Source organism: Peromyscus maniculatus, chromosome 5 (assembly GCF_049852395.1).
Source record: "Peromyscus maniculatus bairdii isolate BWxNUB_F1_BW_parent chromosome 5, HU_Pman_BW_mat_3.1, whole genome shotgun sequence".
Taxonomy (NCBI): domain Eukaryota; kingdom Metazoa; phylum Chordata; class Mammalia; order Rodentia; family Cricetidae; genus Peromyscus; species Peromyscus maniculatus.
In genome coordinates, this window is record NC_134856.1 from 81126957 (window position 1) to 81150608 (window position 23652).

A 23652-nucleotide genomic window follows, 5' to 3' on the forward strand; every position below is an offset into this window, starting at 1 on the left:
CAGTTTTCTGACAGATGTTTTGTCACAGTGACAAAAGTCTGATTAACACGTGCAGATAATCATGCTATTAACACATGGATGATGACCAGGCATAAAAATAACATGCATAAGCTGGGTATGGTGATGCATGCCTTTAATTCCAGCAGTCAGGAAGGAGGAGGGAATCTCTGTGAGTGTGAAGCCAACCTGGTCACATAGTGAGTTCCAGGACAACCAAGGATACATAGTGAAAGCAGGTCTCAAAAAAACCAAAACAAAAAAAGGAAGAAAGAAAATAGCATGCACAAAGGTCCTATGACTTGCAGCTAACTGGTAAGATGGAACAAGGCCTTAGAACAGAGAATAGATTGAATAAATCAGATAACACACACAGCATTTACAAGTTGTTTACTATACAAATTATTGCAGCCACTATTCTGTACAGAAGATCACGACAGCATATCTCTCCTGAGACTTCATACCCTTTGATCACATCTTCTCACCCTTCTCACACCGTCCCTCGTGTGCTGCTAACCACCATTCAGCTCTCAACATCTATGAGTTCAATTTTTTCAGAGTCCACATATAAGTGAGATCCTGTGGTATTTATGACTGGCTTATTTCATTTGACATGATGTCCTCCAGGTTTATCTATGTTAAAGTGATAAGATTTCCTTATTCTTAAAGCTGAATACTACTTCATTATATATGTGTACTGCATTTTCTTTAGGTGAATGGACACCTAGATGCATTATATCCTAGCTACTGCAGAAAATAAAGATGGTATACAGACATCTCTCCAATTGTCTTAACTTGAACTTGCCTTCATCTCTAATCCTCTTCATGATCAAACAAATGGCCTTATCAAGACCCCTGAGTTCTCACTTCACAGTTCGGATTTATCAGATAATTATACTTGAACAAAATGAAAGGAATTTCCCAGTAACTTCATTGTGAAACCATTTAGTTTCCTCCTCTATCTGGGATACTTAGAAATCTACTTTATCTAGTATAAAATAATAAAGAAATCTGTACTAGAAACTATAAGAAAAGAAAAGATTTCACTGTCATTTTAGAAATGTCATTAACAAACCTTGTCTCTCGGGTGCAAGTGGGAGAATCAAAGCCAACCACTGCTGAGGCAGTGCAGTGTTCCACTGTCTTGCAGTGTGGGAAACTGTTCAGGCATGGAGATAACTGCAACTTGGATAGGATGTTCCCTTGAGATGAAGCAACTGTTTTGACTCTATTTAAATACACAGCTGTGTGTATTTAGAGATCTCATGGTAAGCAAAAACAAAGCAGACCTTCTCATGTTCTCTTAAATGTTTTAGGACTTGATACTGTTTACTTTTGTGACCTGTTTAGTTCTTGCTAGCCTTTTTAACAGAAAATATGGCGAATCCCTATTTATTGTATGTAGCCCTGGCTGGCCATGAGCTGGTGATCTCCTACCTCAGTTTCCCATGTGCTAGAATTGCAGGTGTGCTATGCACCACCATGCCTGACTCTGTTCACCATTTTAGCAGGAATCTCATTTGAACATGTGATGACCCCCTGAAAAGGATCTGCTCCTGTTATCATGAATAAAACATCTCAGTATTAAGGTTATATTAATAACCTTAATATACACACTACAATGTTACTGGTCATATATGAGCCATGGGACAGACTTGTAGCAAAATCTTATTTTGTGATAACTGATGTCTGTAAGCTTCTACTTCATGTGGGAAGCAAAGAACTGCTCTATTTAAAATTAAACTCTGTGCTACACTAGCCCATACACCTCCAGCACAAAAAAGACGGAAGGTGTGCTCACAGCGACCAGCTGTAGAAAGCACTCCACCCCTGGGCCGCATTCCCGGCGCTCACCGGCCTGATAGCAACAGAAAGCTCACAGTGCTCAGGCAGAGAGCCAGACGGAGGCTTCTGAATAGTTACACACAAAACAACAACATGTCTGTAGGGTGAAGAGCAGCCTAGAAAAGCGCTCCAGACACATTTCCCGACCATTTCATTTTCCTGTCTCGTAAAGATTCTTAACATATGTCATTCCGGCTGACTGCTCTCAGTGACTCTCGGGAGGGAAGTCACTGGATCTCTTACTGGAAGGGCGGTAACTAGATTCTACTTCGTAAGTTCGTGTCAGTCCAGAGATGGTCTCCTTAGGACGGGTACGTTTCCTTTCTCCTGAAATAATGATAATGTGGCAAAAATATCTGTGTGACAACAAATAAGACAGAAGTACAAGTCTTGGAGGAGAAATCTGGCATTTACCAACAGTTTGGGGAGCTGAAACAACACTCAAATGATGCAGTCCATGACATGGATCTGTAGTGTGTCCATGTCCGGCAGAACTTCTCCACACTTGGGGCAAGAGTGAATCGGAATACTCCGCGGCTGCTGCTGTCCCCAACTCATGTCCTCGGCTCCTGGGAATAAACAAGAAGTGACATGCGCCATCAGTTCCATCTCAAGAGCACTTTGGCCTGAATTTCGTAACAGATGGTTAATGTGAGCATCTGTTAAACTTAGTAATCAGTATCTGGTGGGATGCAAATGCATACTTTTGGGTCATTAGTGGAAATTATGACTATGCACACAGAGAAACCTAAAAATAGTAACATTTAAACTGCATCTCAAGCTCAAGGTCTGTGAAATCATAGTTTCAATTCTAGATACAGGACAAGACACATTCTATTAAGAATTAAGTCCACAAGAGTAAGAGGTAGATGGGATATAAACAAAAGAAAGAGTGATTAAACAAGCTGGGGAAGGCTTCCTGGAAGGACATGCCCATTCTCAGAAGCAGACAACCATCTCCTTATTCAGTGGATGGGGAACCCTCCAGGATGTAGGAAAGTACCACTCTGTGCTGGGATATCAATGAGGTGGGGAAGCCAGGAGAAAAGGCAGCAGGTGCAGCCTCAGGCACGGGGGTTCAGCACAATTAAGAGGAGCCCCTGGCTCTGCAGAAGGCCTTGTGGGTATGACACATCTCTCCAGAGGCTCATGCCCTGGTCCTTGGATGGCAGCACTATTGTGGGAAGGAAGGCTGTGGGACCTTTAGAAGGTGTCGCTTATGTGGAGGAAGTAGGTCAGTGCATGTGTGTTGGGGCTCTGGGGCACCCTGACCCTGTCCTCATCTCTGCCTCCTGTCCACCACCATGTGAACAGCTGCCTCCTCCTCCTCCACATGTTCCCATTGCCATGATGCTCTTCACAAAACGTATTTGAAATGCGTCCCAACTCTAAGTAGATCTTTGATCAAAAAAAAAAAAAATGCCATTAATGCTGAAAAGTGCTTCTGCCTCCAGGGCATCTTTACGCCACCTTTATGGACCATATTTTTGTCTTTTTTTTTTTTTTGAGCTGAGGATTGAACCCAGGGCCTTGCACTTGCTAGGCAAGCGCTCTACCAATTTGGCATTTTAGAGTCTTAGACTAGTAACTGGTCTAAGCATCCACGCATCATTTTTGGAGTATGACAAAGAAAATGGCCTTTAACATATGTTTGCTTCAAAGCACATTGCTTGAACTTATGACACAGAAGGCAATACATGACTTGTGGTGAGCAAGTTTCGGGCGTTTTGATTGATTTGTTTGCAATTCTGAGGGTCAAACTAGGGCCTCAGACATGTGCAGCAAGCTCACGATCACCGGTGCAAGAAGTGTGGGGTAGGGGTGGGTGGGTATAGATTTTTGTGTGCACATATGTATGTGTGGGTATGCTCAACTGTGTGTACACGTGTGGAGGCCACAGGTTGACGTCTAGTGTCTTTCTCTGCCATACTCCAACCGAACTTTTGGAGGCAGGTTAGCTTTTATCCCCTGATGCTGAAAGTGCCCGGGTTAGTATTTATGTCAGGCCATGTGCTTCCTATCTCCTCTGCACATGCTCCATGAACGCATATGTTTCTTGTTTGGATTTATTTTGTGATTTAGGATTTTTGTTTTTAATCAGTATATGCACGCGTATGTAAAATATTCATTTTATTGTTTTTCTATTCATGTATGTTTGTATGTGTGTTGTATGTGTTCAGGAGCTTACAGAGACCAGAAGAGGTCAGATCCCCTAGAGCTGTAGTTCCAGGCAGTTGTGAGTGTCCTGATGTGGGTGCTGGGACCTGAACTTGGGTCCTCTAAAAGACCAACAAGTATTCTTAGCTGCTGAGTCATCTATCTAGCTCCTTTATCAATGCACATTAATTATTCAAAGTAGTGGGTTTCACTGTGATACTTTCATATATGCATATTAATCTTTGTTTTATTTGTTTGTTTGTTTGTTTATTTAGAAAGACTAGCCCAGGCTGGCCTGGAGTTCTCAATTTTCCTGTCTCTGCCTCCCAAGTACTGGGATAACAGGCATAAATCACAACACTTGGCTGCTAAACTTATTTTTAACTTATTTCCTATAAACAGACTTTGTTGAGGGGGGTAGGGAGGGATAGACAGAGAGGAAATACAAAATGGCATTCAGAGAGACTGCCCCCAGATTCAACAGTTGTACTATATATGCTAATGTTTCGTTGCTGGCCATTAAACTGTAGTACTACATAAGTAATCAGTTGTATGTGTGATGGCTAGTTTACATTGTCATCTTGCCATAATCAAGAGCCACCTGGGAAGGGAGTCTCAGTGAGGGACTGTCTAGATCAGGCTGGCCTGTGGGCATGTCTGTGGGAACTGTCTGATTATGTTGATTACATGGGAAACCCACGGTGGGAGCACCATTCCTGGGGGTTGGGTCCTGAGTTAGGTAAGCATGGGGAGAGCTAGCTGAGTTCTAGGCACGCACGCATTAACTTTCCTCTGCTCTTGACAGTGGCTGTGAGGCGACTGTTTCAAGTTCCTGCTGCCCTCACCATCCTGCAATGATGGACGACAGCCTACCTGGAAACGTGAGTTAAAATAACCCTTCCCTATGTAGCTTTTGTTGGGTTATGTTATCACAGCACCAGCAACAAAAGCCAAACAGAATGTGAAAGGTGAAAGGCACTTGGGATGGTCTAGTACTTAATCTTCTTTTTTTCCCCAGAGCTGAGGACCGAACCCAGGGCCTTGCCCTTCTTAGGCAAGGCTCTACCACTGAGCTAAATCCCAACCCCAAATGTTATTTTATTTTTTATTTTTTTGTTTTTTTCAAGACAGAGTTTTTCTGTGTAGTTTTGGTGTCTGTCCTGGATCTCGCTCTGTAGACCAGGCTGGCCTTGAACTCACAGAGATCGCCCGGGCTCTGCCTCCGAGTGCTGGGATTAAAGGCAAGCGCCACCACTGCCGGGCCCGTACTTAACCTTTTTCAATCCTGTGAAACGTAAGATGACTTCTTGCTGGTAGAACATTGCCATTAACTTTGTTCCTAGCTATGCTAGGTCTTTGGATTTATTATTATTTTTTCCTATGTAGAATCAAGGACAACACTTCCCTTTTGATAACTTACTATAAATTCCAGAACATTGTTACCTCATAATAAATCTAGCACCATGCATTTAAGACCTGGATTGTCTAGCATTCCATGAGGATCTGGGTTCAATTCCTAGCATCACAAACAAAATAAAACAAAGCAAACCCTTTCTAAATAAATGCAAATAGAGGCTCAGAGTGAGGTGAAGAGGGGGATTCAGATCAGCACATGGTACACTGGAGTGACATGGCATTATGTGGCTGGTGAAGAGTCTGGGCTGTTTTGGAGATTGGAGAGAGAGGGTTTTGGAGATTGGAATTCTGGGGAATGAGGTGCTGTATTTCGACTAGTTTGATTTGGGATCCATTCTACACAACGTAGTGGAGTTTTCCCTTGAAATTCTAGCTCATAGGTAACTCACCTCTTTGAAGCAGATAAGCCTGCTGGTCAGAGTCACTGGTTCTTGCCCCATGCCGGCTCTGCATTTCCATCAAGGATTGCCTGCTGGGATCAGAAGCAACACTACTTATTTGTGATGTACTATAACCTTGCAACAGGACACCATTAAGCAGCGAATAGAAGTGTGAGGCTGACATTCATAAGAACCAGAATTGACTTGAGAATGTAGCTTAGTGGCAGAGTGCTTGCCTAGCATGCACAAGGAGGTCCTGGGTTCACCCACCAGTGCCCTGAAACAAAGTGAAACCACCCAGAACTCAGGACTAACTTGATTCTTGTTTTCTTTTTCCTTTTTTTTTTTTTTTAAGGTGGGCTTTATCTGTAAAGTCCTGGCTGTCCTGAAACTCAGAGATTGCCTGCCTCTGCCTCCCACGTGCTGGGATTAAAGGTGTATGCTATCACCACCTGGCTCTGACTTGATTTTTTTTTTTAAATTTTAATTTTATGAGCATTGGTGTTTTGCCTGCATGTAAGTCCTTGTGATGGTGTTGGGTCCCCTGAAACTGATGCTACAGACAGCTGTGAGGTGCCATATGGGTGCTGGGAACTGAACCTGGGTCCTCTGGAAGAGCAGCCAGTACTCTTAACCACTGAGCTTCTCTCCAGCCCCTCTAACCTGATTCTTAACTACTACCAGGACAGAATGTGACAAAGACACTAATCAGGCCTTTATAAAATCAGGAAATAACCAAACTCTCTATTGATAGCAAAGTGGATTAGAGAAAAGTGGCATGTTTCTGGGTCAAGACATTACATGGCAATTACATAGAACAAATTATTTCACTTGCTAAGAGAAAAAAACAAAACAAATTAAAACCCATGAAACTTCACAGGGTGGTGGTGGTATACACCTTTAATCCTAGCATTTGGGGGGCAGAGGCAGGCAGATCTGTGAGTTTGAGGCCAGATCTGTGAGTTTGAGGCCAGCTTGGTCTAAAGAGCAAGTTCCAGGACAGCATATAGCAAATTCTAGACCAATCTGAGTTACAGGATATGACCTGCCTAAAAATAAACAAACAAACAAACAAAGTAAAAAAATAAGTTTTTCAAGTCAGAATTTGGTATTTTCTTTTAAAACAGATAATTTAAGGCCAGGTAAGATACTGGGATACATAATGTTATCTTTATCTGTCAAGCTTTGCTCTCAGCTGAACTAAGTGTGAAACCTGATCAGGTGAGGTGGAGGGAGAGCGGTTCTCAGATGCGTGTAAGGATGAGGCTTCTACAGCGTGCCTGTGAGTGCTGACCTACCTGTGTGCTTTACCCAGCGTACCTCCTCTTGCTCTCTCTTACCTGCCCCCATCCTCAAAGTCATTGCTCTCTTTCAGCAAAATTGCCAGCTGCAAGGCCAGCTGCTCCTTTTCTTCATGAATCTTCTCTCTTGCTGCTCTTTCAGCATGAAAATCGGAACAGTACACCTCCATCTGTTAGAGGAAAAGGTAAGTAGGTTACCATGGAGATGAGCACGGATTCAGGGATGATCTGACCCTGACCTATCTGAGGTCGGGGTCAGTGCTGCACCTGTGGATAGGTGTTGGAGACCAACCTTGGGCAACTGGGCAAACTGTGTCTTGAACTTTGTATAAGTTTTCTCTTGCTCCAGCAGGCCTTGAAAAAGACAAGATGCTCTAGCCATAACCATGAGACGTGCTTTAGATAAACTTCCTGGACGGGTGCTTATCGGCCACCTGCAAGGCCGGGGACCAAAGCGACCTCAAGAATTTTCCATTCTCCTCCCCTCTCTACCCCTGCTCCCCCTCCCTGCCTGAAACCCTTGCTCCCCCTCCCTGCCTGAAGCCCTGCATTTAAGCCTCAAGCCCCAAACAATAAACGAGACCTTGCCGCAACTCAGACTGACTCTGTCTTTCTTCACACGCTTGGTCTCCTTTCCCTCTCGCCCCCATTGATTCTAGGTGTCCCCTCCTCGAGACCCGCGAATAACCTGGCCTGCTGGACGGGACAGATAGGATATGCATATGACACAGACTTCTTCTGTTAACTGCTGTACTAAAACATGGCTTTCCAATGCCATTAAACAGTAGATACAAGTTGTGTGTATGTGGGTGCTTTAAGCAATTGGAACCTCCAAACTGAACTGATATAAATGGCTTAAGGAATGCATGCATCATTAATTCAGTAAAATATTCTTTAAAAACAGTAAGTATTCAGGAATAACAGATAGCAAGTGGTTTACCAGAATGTTAGTCTTAAGCTAAATTTAAAATAAATAAATACACATTATTTGTTGAATTCCAGAACTGTGCTAAGTCTTATATTGGCTGCTCACTTCATCTCATTAAAAGTCCTCAGGATAGCACCTGGGATGGAGGCAGGAGAATCCTATGTCTGTTCAGGTCTATGTTGTCAATCCTGGGCTACATAGCAAGACCCTGTCTTTAAAAAGTCCTGGAAATATGAACTCGTCATCATTTTTCAAATGAGCTCACTAGTCCTCAGTCTTAGGAAAACCTGGCTAAGAACAGCAGCACATGGCTGTAATCTTAGTACTCCAGAAGCTGAGGGAAGAGGATATGAAGTTCTAGCCTAGCCTGGGCTACATGGCAAGGCTGTCTCAAAAAAGAAATTGGTTTAGTTCCCTGTGGTGATATTTTATTTGTGCTGAAATGTGGTGATATTTTATTTGCATGTTAATAAATAAAGTTTGCCTGGAGATCAGAGGAAATAGCAAGCCATTTTAAAGAAATACAAAAGTCAGGCAGTGGTAGCACAGGCCCTTAATCCTAACATTTAGCAGGCAGGGTCTCTGTGTGTTCAAGGCCACACTAGGGAACAGAGCCAAGCGTGGTGACACATGCCTTTAATCCCAGTACCAAACATAGAGCCTGGGGGTTTGTACAGACAGACAGTGACAAGGAAGTGAGGTAGCCGGACTGAGATAGCCAATGAGAGGGCAGAACAGCAAGGCAATAAAGGAGTGGGTAGACAGGAAGTAGCTTGCATTTGGAAGCTGCAGAGCTGGTGAGATAAGGTTGGCTGGTGGCTTTTCCTATTTCCCTGATCTCTCTAAGGCTTTCACCCCTATATTTGGCTCCGTGTTTTTTTTTTTTTTTATTTAATAGGACCATTTAGAAATTGGTCTACAGTTCCCTCCATGGTTGGACCTAGATCAAGTCTTACTTTCCCTGAACTCTCCCATGCATTAAGCCACTGCCTGTGTGGTCACCAGCCTCCACTTGGTTCCAGTGATCTTTATGTCCTGGTGTTGAAATTCTTCTGTGGTCTACTCCCACAACAGGGCCAGCCTGGATAACTCAGATGTTACAGAAGGGGTGGTTGGTGGATTCTGAAACTAGGTCATAAAAGATACTGTGGCTCGTGTCTTGCTCTCTTCTGGATCATTTGCTTTGGGGGAGGCCAGCTGCCAGGCAATCAGCAGGCCTCTGGGGAGGCCCACACATGGAAGCCTCCTGACAGCCATGTGACCAAGTCATCTTGGAAATGGCCTGCCAAGTCCATTTTTAGTGCAGTCTCATGAGAAACTGAGCCAGACCCCTTCCTCCCTTGCTTGGCTGCTCCTGGATTTTCCCCTATAGAAGCTGTACACGAGACAACAGATGTTTGTTTCTGTCTTTAACTGCTATGCTTTGGGATAATTTGTCACATAGGAAAGTAGATAACTAATACATTATGGCAGTGATTTCACTGTTCTCAAATTACAACATGAAATAATCCATTTCATAGTGAACGGAGGTGATCTGAACATTGTTCTAATAGTAGTTTTTAATCTTCTTTTACATTCTTTTCTTTTGTTGTATTTTTGGAGACAATATCTCATTATGAAGCCCCGGGTGTCTTGGAACTCAATATGCAGACCAAGTTCACTTCCAATTGTGGTCATGTATTTGTGTCATATGACTTCTTCCTGCTTTTTGGGTGCTGACACTGCAGACATACACCACTGCCCCTGGTGCCAAGGTTTCTTTTCTTTTTCAAGACAGGGTCTCTCTGTGTAGCCCTGGCTGTCCTGGAACTCACTCTGTAGACCAGGCTGGCCTTGAACTCAGAGATCCACCTGCTTCTACCTCCTGAGTGCTGGGATTAAAGGCCTGTGCCACCATCATCTGGCTTTTCTTTTTCTTTTTTTTTCAAATTATTTATTTGTGTGTGTGTGTGTTCTCATGTGTTCATGTGCATGCACGTACACATGTGTGCAGTTCCTACAGAGGCCAGAAGGAGGTGTTGTGCAGCTGGAGTAGCAGGGGGTTGTGAGCTGCCTGACATGGGTTCTGGGAGCTAAAGCTGGGTCTTCTGCAAGAGTCGTATATGCTAAGCCTCCTCTCAAAAGTATAGTTACCAAAGGTATGTAACATATGTAGTAAAGAGGTCATTTTAGGAGGCTTCCATCACTACTGGGTGATGAAACATACTATGGCATGAGTAAATGATCTCAGGGGAGACTCACTTCTATGACTTTCTAGCTTTGAGCTAGTAACGGTGGAGTCTCTGTGCTGTCCATTCATGCACAGCACTGAGAGTGTTAGATACCTTCTGATACGAATAAAGGAGAGGTGCTGAGTGAACAAGAGCATCTACCAAAACAAATGCCGGTGTTTGATATGACACACACACACACACACACACACACACACACACACACACACACACGACCACGGGGCAGCAGAAGAGCCCAGGAATGTGGGTTACCCAAGGCCCCGGGAAGTAGGCTTTGTGATGCTCCTCTGGCAAAGAAATTAAAGCCATAGGCACAAACTCCACTCTGGGGTTTGGCCACAGTAGGCATCTGGTGATAATGAGCCCTCAGATAGCATAGCAAAATGCTAGCATCATTTCTAAGTAAATAATTCAAGGATGTAAAGACCTGGGAGTCCTCCTGGGAGAATTCTGTTTATGTATTTTTATGAGATAAACTGGTAGTGTTAATTTAACTTTAAAATAAGCAGTGTGCTTAATGATGTAATTGGCGCGTGCATGTGCGTGTGCGTGTGCGTGTGCGTGTGCGTGTGCGTGTGTGTGTGTGTGTGTGTGTGTGTGTGTGCACATCGGTGTATGGGTGCATATGTGCACACGTACATGTGGAGGCCAGAGGACAGCCTCAGATGTCATTCCTCAGGGGCTGTCTACCTTGTTTTTTGAGGCAGCACAGCACCCCTCACTGGCCTGGAACTCCCAAGGGTGCTAGACTGGGTGGCCAAGGAACCCCAGGCATTGGGATCACAAGCACATGCCACCATACCCAGTTGTTGTTGTTTTTTTTAACTTGTGTTCGGCATTTGTATTTTATAGCAAATCTTAAGAAAAAGACCATTATGAAGGTAGGCATGGCAGCACAGGCCGGTAATCTCAATATTTGGAAAGTAGAGGCAGAAAGATCAGGAGTTCAAGGTCACCCTTGGCTACATAGCAAATTTAGGCCCTGTCTCAAAAACAAACCACTGTCCCCAAACCATCATTTATAATAAACTATAAAATACAAACTATTTAGAAATAAGTCTTGTGAAAGATGAGGGGAAACGACTGAGGCTGACTTACTCAGAACCAGGAGGCCAGCCGGCTCTATGATACTTTGTCTCCAAATATTTACCCAGGTGTGATGACCCATTTCTTTAGACTTTAATACTAGGACCTGGGAGTCTAAGGCTGGTCTTGAACTCTTGATCCCCCTGCCTTTACCTCTTAAATGTTGAAATTTCAGGCGTGCACAACCATGCTTAGCTTTGATTTAAATTTTTAAAAAATCCATTGGGTAGGCATGGTGGCGCACGCCTTTAATCCTAGCATTCGTGGGGAAGAGGCAGGCAGATCTCTGTGAGTTTGAGGCCAGCCTGGTCTACACAGTAAATTCTAAGTCACCCAGAGCTATACAGTGAAACTGTGTATCAACAGAACAGAACAGAAAAGCACTGGCAGAAAGAACATAAAGGCACTGTGTATGTATGTTGAGCAGCACCAATGTCGTCTCACTGGAAATCTGATCGGGGCTGACCTCACTCAGCTTCTATCCCAGACCTTAGCTCACCTGAGCTCTGAGCACAGCCATGGTCTCTAGGTCCTCCTCCTGCTTAGCGATGGTCTGCTTCATCTCGTCCATCTGAAGCTGCTTGGATGCCAGGGCCCGCTCTGCCAGCTCCAGCTTTTCATGGAGCTCTTGCAGCAGCGTCTTGTCCACCTTTTCTGCCTGAAAAAATACAACTTCATTCTAGAAATGGCTTTGAAACGATGCAGCCTACTTTAGGAAAACAGAAAAGTTTACACTTAAAAACTGTCAGCTCTAGTCTGTTACTTATCAGTGACAACTCATTCAGGAAGTTGTAGTCATTTGTGACTTGCAAATAATCACTTCCTCGTTTCAAACAATTTCCTTAAAGGTAACCCTGAGTGTAGCATTGTTCATAGTATATGATGTCAAATACACAATAATAACAAGCCCTACTCTGATGAGCTTGCCAGGCATGGTTACTGTTATTTATCTTGTTATATGTTTTTACTTCCTTCTTTCTTTCTTTCTTTCTTTCTTTCTTTCTTTCTTTCTTTCTTTCTTTCTTTCTTTCTTTCTTTCTTTCTTTCTTTCTTTCTTTCTCTCTCTCTCTCTCTCTCTCTCTCTCTCTCTCTCTCTTTCTTTCTTTCTTTCTTTCTTTCCTTTCTATCTATCTATCTATCTATCTATCTATCTATCTATCTATCTATCTATCTATCTATCTATCTATCTATCTATCTATCTGAGACAGGGTTTCTCTGTGTAGTTTTGGTGCCTGTCCTGGATCTTGCTCTGCAGACCAGGCTGGCCTCAAACTCACAGAGATCTGCCTGCCTCTGCCTCCCGAGTGCTGGGATTAAAAGTGTGCGTCACCGCCACCTGGCATATGTTTATATTTAAAAGGTCTTTGCTGGGCATCATGCCTCATACGTTTAATCCCAGCACTCAGGAGGCAGGGGCAGATGGAACTCTTTGAATTCAAGGCCAGCCTTGTCTACATAGTGAGTTCCAGGCTAGCCAAGGCTACACAGAGACTCAGCAAATATATATATATATATATATATATATATATATATAGTTATATAGTTATATATTTTATATATATATATATAGTTATATAGTTATAATAGGTTGGGTTTTTTTTGTTGTTGTTGTTTTTTGTTTTTCTGAGACAGGTTTCTTTGTGTTACAGCCCAGGCTGTCCTGGAACTCACTCTGTAGACCAGGCTGGCCTCAAATTCACAGAGATCCTCCTGCTTCTACCTCCCGAGTGCTGGGATTAAAGATGTGCCCCACCATGCCTAGCTTTTTTTTTTTTTAATGAAATAAAAAGGGCTGGGAGACACTGACGTGCCTGCTGTGTGTATGAGGACTTGAGTCCAGATCCTCAGCACCCATGTAAAAACCAGATGTGATGGTGACTCTCATCTGCAACCCTAGTACGGGGGATCTGGAGACAGGAGGATGCCTGGTTTGCTGGCCAGCCAGCCTAGCCAACTGGTGAGCTTCCGGTTCAGTAAGAGAGACACTGAAAAACTAAGGTGGACTGTCTCAAAAAACAGCAAACACTGACTTCTGACCTCCACATGTATACACCAGTATGCACGTGGATATACACACACATACAGAGAGAAGGAAAAGAAGAAACAAACCTGGGCCTGTAATCTTAGTTGTTCCGGGGACTGAGGCAGTGGGATTGCAAGTTCAGGGTCTGCTTAGGTAACTCTGGGACTCTAAGAGGTGAGGACATCTAAGAAGATGAGGATGCAGCTCAATGGTAGAACTTTTGCTTAGCATGCAGGAGGCCCTAGGTTTAATCCCCACTACAGGAACAAAGGAGGGAAGCAGGGAGTGGCAGAGAGCATATTTGTAAGGATATAAATTGAAAAACTTAATTCAAAGATGCCATGGTCTGTAAATTTTATATCATGCTTGGGCATTGTTAATAATTTAAATTAAATGCTGTAAATCCAAGGCTCCAAGTTCACTGCCAGCAGGCAAGATGCCCTTGCATAATTTCGTTCAGCAGATGGCCATAGCCAGCTGTCTCCCTGTACACTGTTCACATAGGAGCCCAGGCTCTCAGCCCTCCTCCAAACAAACGTTGAGAGATAGGAAAAGCCCATGCCCTGGTAGACATCAGCACTATCTCCATATACACAGCACGTTCTATCTAGGAACAGTATGAAGAGCTACAATGATTTTGACACAATTAATTAAACTGCAAAGTGATTTCTGAAACCAGACTTAGTTGAGGGATCATGCTTTTTTTTTTTTTTTTTTAGATAAAATATTCAATGGTTTCCATTGACCAGGCTACGGAAGTACATTTTTTTCTTTATAAATACCTGTTTTTTGGTTAGTTCTTCAATTGTTTTCAGTGCATTATTATGTTCTTGAAGAAGCTTGTTGTGTGTTGATTGCAGAGTGGCTAACCTGGATCTATTAAAATACAATATTAAAAATGGAATCATGAGGGAAATATCACAAAACTCATCCTCTTGTTTCCCTAACAGCCTTTGAAAACTCAGGTAGAAAAATCTCTGCTTTTACCATCCCACCAACTTTTGCCAGCTTGACACAACCTAGAGTCACCTGAGAAAAAAGTCTCAAGGAGAGATCGTGGTGCTCATCAGCCTGGCTCGTGGACATGTCTGTGGGGATTGTCTTGACAACCCAGCTGGAAAGCAGGTGGTGCCTGCCACTCCCTAGTTTAGGGCTCTGGATTACATAAAAGCTGAAAAAGCAAGCTGAGAACTAAGCATTCATTTCTCTGCTCTTGACTGTGGATGTGACTAGCTGCTACAAGCCCAGACGACGGTGACTTCTTCCCAGTAGGGGCGGGAACGTGGAACTGTAAACCAAGATAAACTCTTCGTCCACAAAGTTGCTTTTTTTCCGTGATATTCTACCACAGCAACAGAAAGGAAACTAGAGCCACCACATCTCAGCATTTTCCTTACCCTCAAAGAAAATGGTAACTTTCAAAAGACTGTCTTTCCCCCAAAAGATAGAATAAAAATATTTTTCATATTTTTGTTACAACTCAAAACTTTAATCCTCCCAGAGTCTCCTAGAACTCTTCCAAATGACAAATCAGATTTTATGACATGATTCTCAAGTCCCACTTCCAATCTGCATCTGGACAGCTGTCCTCCCCGTCCTGGGCGAGTGCCACCCCGTGCCGCACACACTCACTTTTCATCCTCCGTCTTGGCTTGCTCCATCTTAATTTCAGAGCGCATGCTCTCCACCTGCAGCTCTAACTTCTTGTTGCTGTAAACAAGCTCTTGCTTCTCATTCAGCTCTGATGGGGTTGCCGAGTTTTTCCTTTCCAGAGCCTGACACCTGAAAAAGATGAATATTTCATGAGGAGAAACAATGCTTTGTCACGCCGTGGCTTCTGCACAAATCCTCAAAGGACTTAAAATACATAGCGAGTTAGGTCTACAGGATTTATGAAGGCAAAATAAAATACTTTGTTCTTTTTGTTTCCTATTTGCTTTTTGTTTCGTTTCCTTCTTCCTTGCTTCTTAATGAGACATGGTGATGTTTTAAACCCCAATCAAGCGGTAGCTGGCTAAGGAGCATCTCATAGTGAAAATCCCTGGGTACCTTTCAGAGTTTAAAAAGTCTGTCTGTCACAAAGACTTGGATTTCTGACAAGGATCCAGTAAGAGGAAAGGAATGCCCCCGAGCTTCTCTTACAGATCAGAAAAAGAACTAAGGATCGGGGAGGTGAAACGGCTTGACCAGTGTGACATCAGTTTAGTTTAACTTGGTTTCCTAGCTTTGGCTAACTCTTGAACATGTTTATTTCCTTGTTTGTTTTGTGTGTATGTGTAGGGGTGTGCATGTGGAAATCAAAGGACAATTTGGAGGAATCAGTTCCGTCCTTCCATCATGTGGGTCATGTGGGTCCTGGGGATGGACTAAGGAACTCGGGCTGTCGGGCTCGGTGGCAAGGGTCTGCCCACCACGCCCACCTCACTAGCCCCTGCGCCTCCTTTTACACTACTTAGTTCAGGCTGGCCTCAAACTGCCGACCTTCCTCCTCAGCCTCTCCAGTGCTGAGATTGAAGTAATGTGCCACTACTCCTGGCTTGGCTGACTTCCCACTCCTAGCCCTACCTCAGTATTGGGTGCTGAACAGGGCCTTGAAGATGCTAGGCAAGCACTCCGGCCTATCGGCTAAATTCTTAGCCATCAGATGGTTCCTAAAATCAAGAAAAACAAGCAGGGGCCAAAATATCAACATCTGTGTCAGTTTTAATGACTGAAGGGACCGAGTAGGATGGGCCTTTTCTAAATAAACCCCCACTCGATTCTTATGCTCATTCCAGACATCTTTTCCTTGCTTATTTATCAGCCTCACAGCTCTGTACAAGGGTCACACAGGCTGGTGCTCTTCACAGCACAATCCGAGTCCTCTTGTGTCCTCATGATCCAGGTGACAACAATGGCTTCCGGCTTACACACCAACATCAAAATTCTCCTTTTTCTGAACCATTTCAGTTAGGTCCTTGTCTTTCTTTTAGTTAGGAATACAGTAACAAAACCATTTTGATACAGTAACATACTTCATAAATCATGCAATCCAATTAATGAGTTCTTACTTTTCTTGAAGTCTCTTCTTCATTAGCTCAGCCTCGCTGAGTTTCGTGTGTGCCTCTTGAAGCTCCTTAAACAGAGAGGTCACTTGAACATTCAACGTTTCCACTTCACTTCCAACCTATCACACAGACAATGGCAGACCTTCACATGAGGAAACCATCCGAGAGGAAATGAACCTTGAGTGACAAAACAGTCCACACCACTAGCAACCAGCAAACACTGATAGCCCAAGTAGATGTAATTGGGGCAAGACTTCCCCAAGTGCCTTGTATGAAAGCACTCTCCTGGGTATGTTCTATTTCCTTGTAGGGCAGTAACTATCAGTCTGAGCATGTGTGATAATGGATTTGTTATTAAACCCCACCCTACCCATGCTTCAGGGATCGTAGCCACAGAGTTATCAAAGTGCAGTCTTATTCATGGGGGAAAGACTCGGCCCCTACTGCCTTGCCAACTTCTGCTTCTAGTTCATGTAATTATTTCTGTTAGATAGCTCTTTTCATGGAAGTCTGCCAGTTGTCAATTTGTACACGAGTTTTAAGACAGCCTCGAAACGTCGATACTTTCCCTAACTTGGTTCATCTCAGGTAATGGTGTGCTGTTCTCCAGCAGTCCTCTCTCCATTGAAGGTCACTGTGTTCTCTCTCCACATGCCCCACCGCCCTCCCCGTTTTACTTTTGTAGCCATTGCTGGTCTGGAACTTGCTATGTAGTATGAGCTGTCCTCAAACTCAAAATCCCCTGCCTCAGCCTACTAGGCACTGGAATTATGGGGTGTGCACCAACAGGCCAGTCTTTGAAATGTTCTCCATGTCTTAGAGTAGGGACTCAGAACCAGACAAGATGGTACACGTCTGTAATCCTACCACACTCCAGGCAGGAACATCAAGAGTTCTCCTGGGCTACATAGTATGTCAGAGCTTAGCCTACAGCTGTACAATAAGATGCTGTTGTCCTTCCCACCCCTTAAAAAAAAAGAAAGAAGTGGCAAACAGTGGTGTGTGTGTGTGTGTGTGTGTGTGTGTGTGTGTGTGTGTGTGTGTGTGCTGATGAATAAATTGAACAAAAGGATCATTTTATATGTCTCTCTCCATGGACTACTGTGAGTACCATGACTTCCTAGCTTTGGGAATGTTTCCTAAACTTAAGACTCTTCAGGTGGGTAGCGATGGTACACGCCTTTAATCCCAGCACTGGGGAGGCAGAACCAGGCAGATCTCTGTGAGTTCGAAGCCAGCCTGGTCTATGGAGCATCAAGAGCCAGGACAGGCACCAAAACTACAGGGAGAAACCCTGTCTCAAAAAAAAAAAAAAGACTCTCCAGGCTCCAAGGCCTACACAACACTGAATATATATTCTGGAACATTTTTTTTTTCCCATGACAACTTCCTGTTTCTACAAGTGCTGAGACAGAATCAAGACCTTCCAATTCTAAAAGTTTCGGAGTCGTGTCCACAAGGATCTCAGCATAACACAGTCAAAAGATCTTTTTCATGTGGTGGGCTTCTTGGCTTAGGGATTTAGGGGATGATATCAGTCAAGAGGAGACATGAATGTTTTATGTAGTACAGACTGGGATACATCTTATTGTGATTGACACAGAGTTAAAACCCAGGACTACCAAATGAAGAGAAATAGGAAATACCCAGTAACAAAAGTCTCCATCTCTAAAGTATATAGCGCAACGTAAGACTTGAACCCACAGCTACACCTCCAATGGGGGTGTGACAGTCTCTTGGGAGTGTTGTACCCACACTTTCTGGGTCTTTGTCCTCTTCATTCTCCTCTTCTCTGCGCCCCTCTGTCTGAGTCTCAATGTCAGAATGGTCATTTGCTTTCTTTTCAAAATCTGAAATTCTGAAAAACAACAGCAAAGGCATGTGGAAAGGTTTTCCTTCTACAAGAGGATAAGCAGCTCTAGCAGCACTCCCTGGGGTTACCAAAGCCTGGAAAGAAAGAGATGTTTTCAAAGTCTCTTTATATTTGCCTCATTAGCAGTGGTCTTGTTCTTTATCTTAACACTGGCTAGAACCGCTGTGACTTAAGGTCAGTACACACGGAACATAGCTGTCTCAGTACAGATGAAGCAAAGAGAGGCTGTGGGTGAAGGTGAAAGACTGGCTGGCATGGTGGTGCAGGACTGTAATCTCAGCTACTGGGAAATCTGAGGTGAAAAAGTCACCAGTTCAAAGGCTGCCTGGGGGACCTCACAATCGCTGTTCGAGGCCAGCCTTGGCAACTTCAGAGGACCCTGTATCAAAATACAAATAAAATGTAAAAATAGAGCTGGGGCTGTGGATCCATGGTAGAGTCCTTGCCTAGCATGCCTATGTCCCTGGTTTCAGTCTCCAGTACTTAAGTCTATACACATAGTAGGTTTTGTATATGCATGTAATTTTCCTCCCACTACAAATCCTACAAATGACTTTCTCAGCCACGTGCCTGCAGGAACAGAGAGAGAGCAGCAGCAGCAGCAGCAGCAGCAGCAGCAATAAACAGAAAGGACAGAATGAGTGGCCAGGGTTAATGTTCCAAATCAAGAACAGGGAGAGCCAAGAAGTTACCCATGTCATACTGTTGAAACTTTTTATGGCTTGGGAATTGGGGATACCATGTGTATTCATAGGATGGGGGCTGAAAAAGGTAATTGAAAAATGGCAAAATAAGGGGGCTCAGGATGCAGAGACGTCAGCACAGAGGAGGGATTGGGTTTGCTACCTAAAGGAAGGGAATTTATAGTCGCAGCCCTTGCCCTCTCCTTTTCATCAAGAACCCTGCTGTCTAGAAAGACATCATCTAAGCAGGAGACGGAGAGATCCTCTCTGGAGAACTGCTCTAGGAACAGGCAAAACATTTAAGGTTTTAGACCCAGCCTCACCAAGGAAATGCCCAAGCTGAGTTCCCAAAGCTTTGAGTGGCTTCCAAACTCTCCTCCCTGCTAAATCTGACCAGCCAAGATCTTTAGACATTTGAGGAAAACCTTGAAATAAAACATATTCTGTACTGAAAATTGAACAGATGAGTGTAAAGGAGAGATTATTATTAATATCTCTAGAGAACCAAGCATTATTTGCACCCATTAAAAATTAAAAAAACACCCTAAAAAGATAAACATTGGTCAATCTGAGAGTGAGCAAGAGAACACAGATGGCATAGAGGATCACAGGTTAAGAAAACCACACGACCAGTTCTATCTAAAAGTAATAAGATGATAGCAGGTTCTAGAAAAATGAAAGAGGACCAAGTTTAGACATAATCCCTACATTAATGGAGACTGCTTTGTAAGGAGCTTGGAGAACAACGAAAAGGTTCAATGGAAGTCAGAACAAATGAAGGAAAAACAGCCTCACCAAAAACCTGTGTCCCATTTCTGACTACTCGGGTAGGACACTGAAGAAACTGCATGCAGGGGTAAGTGAAAAAGTTCCACCCCAAAAGAATCCGAATCAGAAAGGCAATGGGTCTCTCAACAGTAACCCGAAGCTAGAGCACGCCAAAGCAATGCTTTAAACTTCACATGGAAAACAAGCCTAGAGTTCCCTGTTTAGCCAAACTGGTCATCAAGAATAAAGGGGAAGACTTTTGGATAGGCAGAGCTCAGAAAATATTCTCCTCTCATATTCTTTCTCAGTACATCAGTAGAGATGTAATTAGAGATTGGGAAAACTTGGAGCTACAGTTTGAACATCCCCTCCAAAACTCATGGGGAGATTTTAGGGGGTAGGGGATTTTTATTTTTATTTTGTGTGTGCATGTGCGCATATGAATGCAGAGGTCAGGAGAGAGCATCAGATCCTCTGGAGTCGCTCAGTGTGAGTGCTGGGGACCAAATTTAGGTCCTCTGTAAGAGCACTATATGCTCTGAACTGCTGAGCCATGTCTCCAGCCCTTCATGTTACCACCCAATTACCATAGCGCCATAGCAGCCCTGCCCTCAGGAAAGCTATCATTTCAGGAGTGGGTTCCTAATAAAAGGCTTGACTGTTTTCTGTTGAAAGCCTCCAGAACTGTAGGCTGAATCCACTTCCACAGTTTAGAACTCATTCTGTTAAAGGAACAGAAAACAGACTAAGACATTAGGCAAATGTTTAAGTGGCTAATTTTGCACTGAGATATAAAAAGTCTAAGAAGGAAAAGTGATCATTGCACAGAGCATGGTCCAACTGTGAGAATACATATCCACTGTGTGCATGTGTCCAAATGCTCAGTAACGTGAACACTGAGCAGGCATTTGACTAAAGCTCAAAGTTATCGATTTCAGCTGGGGACAGGAGGTAGAGCAAGTAAATGCATGTAGTGTGTTGATGATGGCTGTACAAGACAGGTAAGTCTTCCTCAGCCATACTTAGGGGTCAATATGTCACCATTAAAAATCTTCAAAGACAACAGTTCAAACCTTATCCATGAAGGCAGCTACCAAAGGAACCAGGCAGATGAGTTGAGAGTGACTGAGAAGCAGCAGTGTGGGTGGGAAGGGGCTGCTCAAAGCACTGCTTCTCCACGGGCTCCCGTCAAAGCACTGCTTCTCCACAGGCAGTCTGCAGAGCCCATCTTTGTTATTATTTTTGTGTTGCAAACTGTCAACCCTAATTGGTATGAGGTACCATCTCTCTGGCTCGGCTGAATACATGGCTGAGACACCAGATGGTGAAGGCAGGAGGGTGGCTTATTAACACTGTAGTACCGTTCACCTTGACACAGGTCTTGACCTACATTTGAATTACAAGTTATCTTAATTTTCTAGGGCAAACATTCGCTTTGAGTCATCTTTCCCTTGCTGTTTAAACCGGGGCTACACTCCCTAAGAACTTCTTTCTCCTTACTTCCGTATTTAGAAAATATGGATCAAGTCAGTTGTGACGGTGCACACTTTTAATCTCAGCACTCAGGAGTTGAGCAGGTGGGTCTCTATGAGATCAGCATGGTCTACCACAGCATGTTTCAGGCCAGCCAGAGCTACATAGTGAGACCCTATCTCAAAAAAACCTAAAACAACAAAAACCTAAAATAACAAACAAAAACAAAAACTCAACATGACAAAAACCAAAACCAAAAAGCCCTCAAATAGCATGAAGCACGAAAGCCGCACATACCCCAAAGAAGAAAGGCAAACCTACTACTGTCCTTTCCCCCATATATGCCCTAAAATTTTATCTTCATTAAAATTAAATGTAGAACACCTGTATCTCTGTTTCCAGTGATTGGGGAGAAAGGCAGAAAGCTGGCCCACTTATTTCAGAAAAACACAGGGTTGGTCTTGCAATGTGTTTGTGCCATAACCGATTTCAGTGTGTGTGCAAATCAGGCTGGGTAACCATGTGTCTATGACATGTCTTGGCTTCAGTCCTGCCTTGTCTGAGAAGCACCCGCTCCCCTGGTACCATGCAGAGAATATGAATCTCTGCAATGACTTATTGCCTGGCCCTGTTAAATACTGAGAGTCATCTGGGTCATAAGACAGAAGTTCAATGTCATTGAAAAAGGGACCTTTCCAAGGTACTCAGGGTTGGGTGTGCACCTCTAAAGAGCTATACACCTTCCGGTATCCAGGGAGAAAGCTGGGTTTTGTTTGAAAGCAGGAAGAAAGATTAGGAATATATGATTAGCAAGCTGCCAAGCTTACACACCTTCTATTTTATTATACACCAGCATCAAGGAACAGAGTACTAGCGTACACAACATTGTAGATGAAGCTCAAAAACACTCTGGTGGGTGGAAGCAGTCAGTCACAGAAGACCAATGCTGTATTAATGTCCAGTATTCAGAGATCTCCAAAGACAGAGTCAGCTACCGGGAGAAGTGGGTAGTGAACGCTGAGGGGTACTGATTCTTTATATGGAGGAAATGTTCTAAGACTAGATTGTGGCAATGGGCATAGTCATGTGACTAAAAGCCTTGGAATGTACACTTTAAAGGGAGACCTTCGTGGTATCTTATTTGTGTTTTCCTAGCCCATTAATCTTTCACATTGATAGTTCATACCTTTCTTTGGCTTCTCTGAGTGCCATTTCAAGTCTCTCCACCTTTTGGTTTCCTTCCCTCAGGCAAAGCAGGAGTTGGCTCACAGTTAATTCCTCAAACTCCACATAGGTCCTGGCATCTTCTATAGATTTGGTCCTAATAAGACATCACCAGCACATTCAGTATGGAAGTTAAAAGGGTTTTAATCTCAACACAAATGTCAAGAGTAAGAACAGAGACACCCAGTACAGCCGAAACCAACGTCCTCCAGTCAGTTCTCAACTGCCCCAAGCATAGCTGATCCTGTGGACTGTTTAACTCTTCTATGCATGCTGGGAAGGCTGTGGGGGCGGCTAACATGATGCTTCAAGGAAGCTAACCTCATAATGTGAGTGCTCACTGCGATCTGTAGAGATCTGGTTTCAGAGAGGGCTGCAGACAGGTACATTCAGGCCATTGCCCACTCCAGCTTGTTAGAGACTTATCACCTTTGTGAGTCAGGTAAGAAAAACTGCTCTGGTTTTGGTTTCCCACAGAGCAGAGACATGTCGACACTACTGACAAATGTTGTCTAAGTTTCAGAAGCTGGTCAGGAGACACAAACAACTATGACCGTCAGCCAGTGACGGAATGTGCAGAGTGACGACCAGGACGGCAGGGATGGCAGCTAGTCTTTCGGTCATCTGCTAGGCTCACACAGCTACCAGCCAGGATTAAAGGCTCCAAAGCTGGAGCTCCAAGCCTGCAAACCAGTATCAGAGCCCTTACCAGACTCATAAAAGGTAAGAGCTACTGGCCTGAAAGAGGAAATAGCTTTTACATATGAAAATAAAGGAAGAGGAAGTGCTTTTAAAATTACAAGTAGTTTTTTTCTTCCCTCTATTTCCAGGAAAGTTTTGATATTAAAAGCAGCAATTTAGGGAAAGTTGAATTTTAAATTAAAAAAAAAAACAAACCAAAAACCCCCAAAACAGGAATAACACTCACGTATACCAATTACTTAGGTAAAAAACTGTTGTATTATTTACATTCTCCATGACATGAAAACATAGGGGCAGACATAAAAAAAAAGTTTTGCTACTTTTACTGTGTCATTCTCTATGCATATCTATCAAGTAATAGAAAAAAAGTTTTAAAAATCTGTGAGGTAAGAGATGCAGAGAAATTCTAAGCAAACTGACAGGCCAATGGACTAATGTTGCACGTCCACACACAGAGAATAAGCAAACCACCAGCTTTGGGTAATATTGCCTTCAAGAACCAAGAAGTTCAGTGCCTA

At 43.5% G+C, this 23652-nt stretch overlaps 1 protein-coding gene across 4 annotated transcripts in view; it reads right to left on the reverse strand.

Moving 5' to 3' along the window:
* Positions 1 to 372: 372 nt before the first annotated feature.
* Optn (optineurin) overlaps positions 373 to 23652 on the reverse strand; it is a 43856-nt gene continuing 20576 nt past the window's right edge. For 3 of the 4 annotated variants that reach the window (XM_076572759.1, XM_076572760.1, XM_076572758.1), the window contains 9 exons: positions 22395 to 22529; positions 18167 to 18269; positions 16415 to 16530; positions 14997 to 15146; positions 14147 to 14240; positions 11841 to 11999; positions 7136 to 7266; positions 5805 to 5887; positions 373 to 2411 (listed from right to left, as the gene is read on the reverse strand). In XM_076572759.1, coding sequence (XP_076428874.1) covers positions 2284 to 2411; positions 5805 to 5887; positions 7136 to 7266; positions 11841 to 11999; positions 14147 to 14240; positions 14997 to 15146; positions 16415 to 16530; positions 18167 to 18269; positions 22395 to 22529 — 1099 coding nt within the window. In that variant the 3' untranslated portion in view covers positions 373 to 2283. The remainder of the gene's footprint in view (positions 2412 to 5804; positions 5888 to 7135; positions 7267 to 11840; positions 12000 to 14146; positions 14241 to 14996; positions 15147 to 16414; positions 16531 to 18166; positions 18270 to 22394; positions 22530 to 23652) is intronic. The other variant, XM_076572761.1, reaches the window with a different exon arrangement.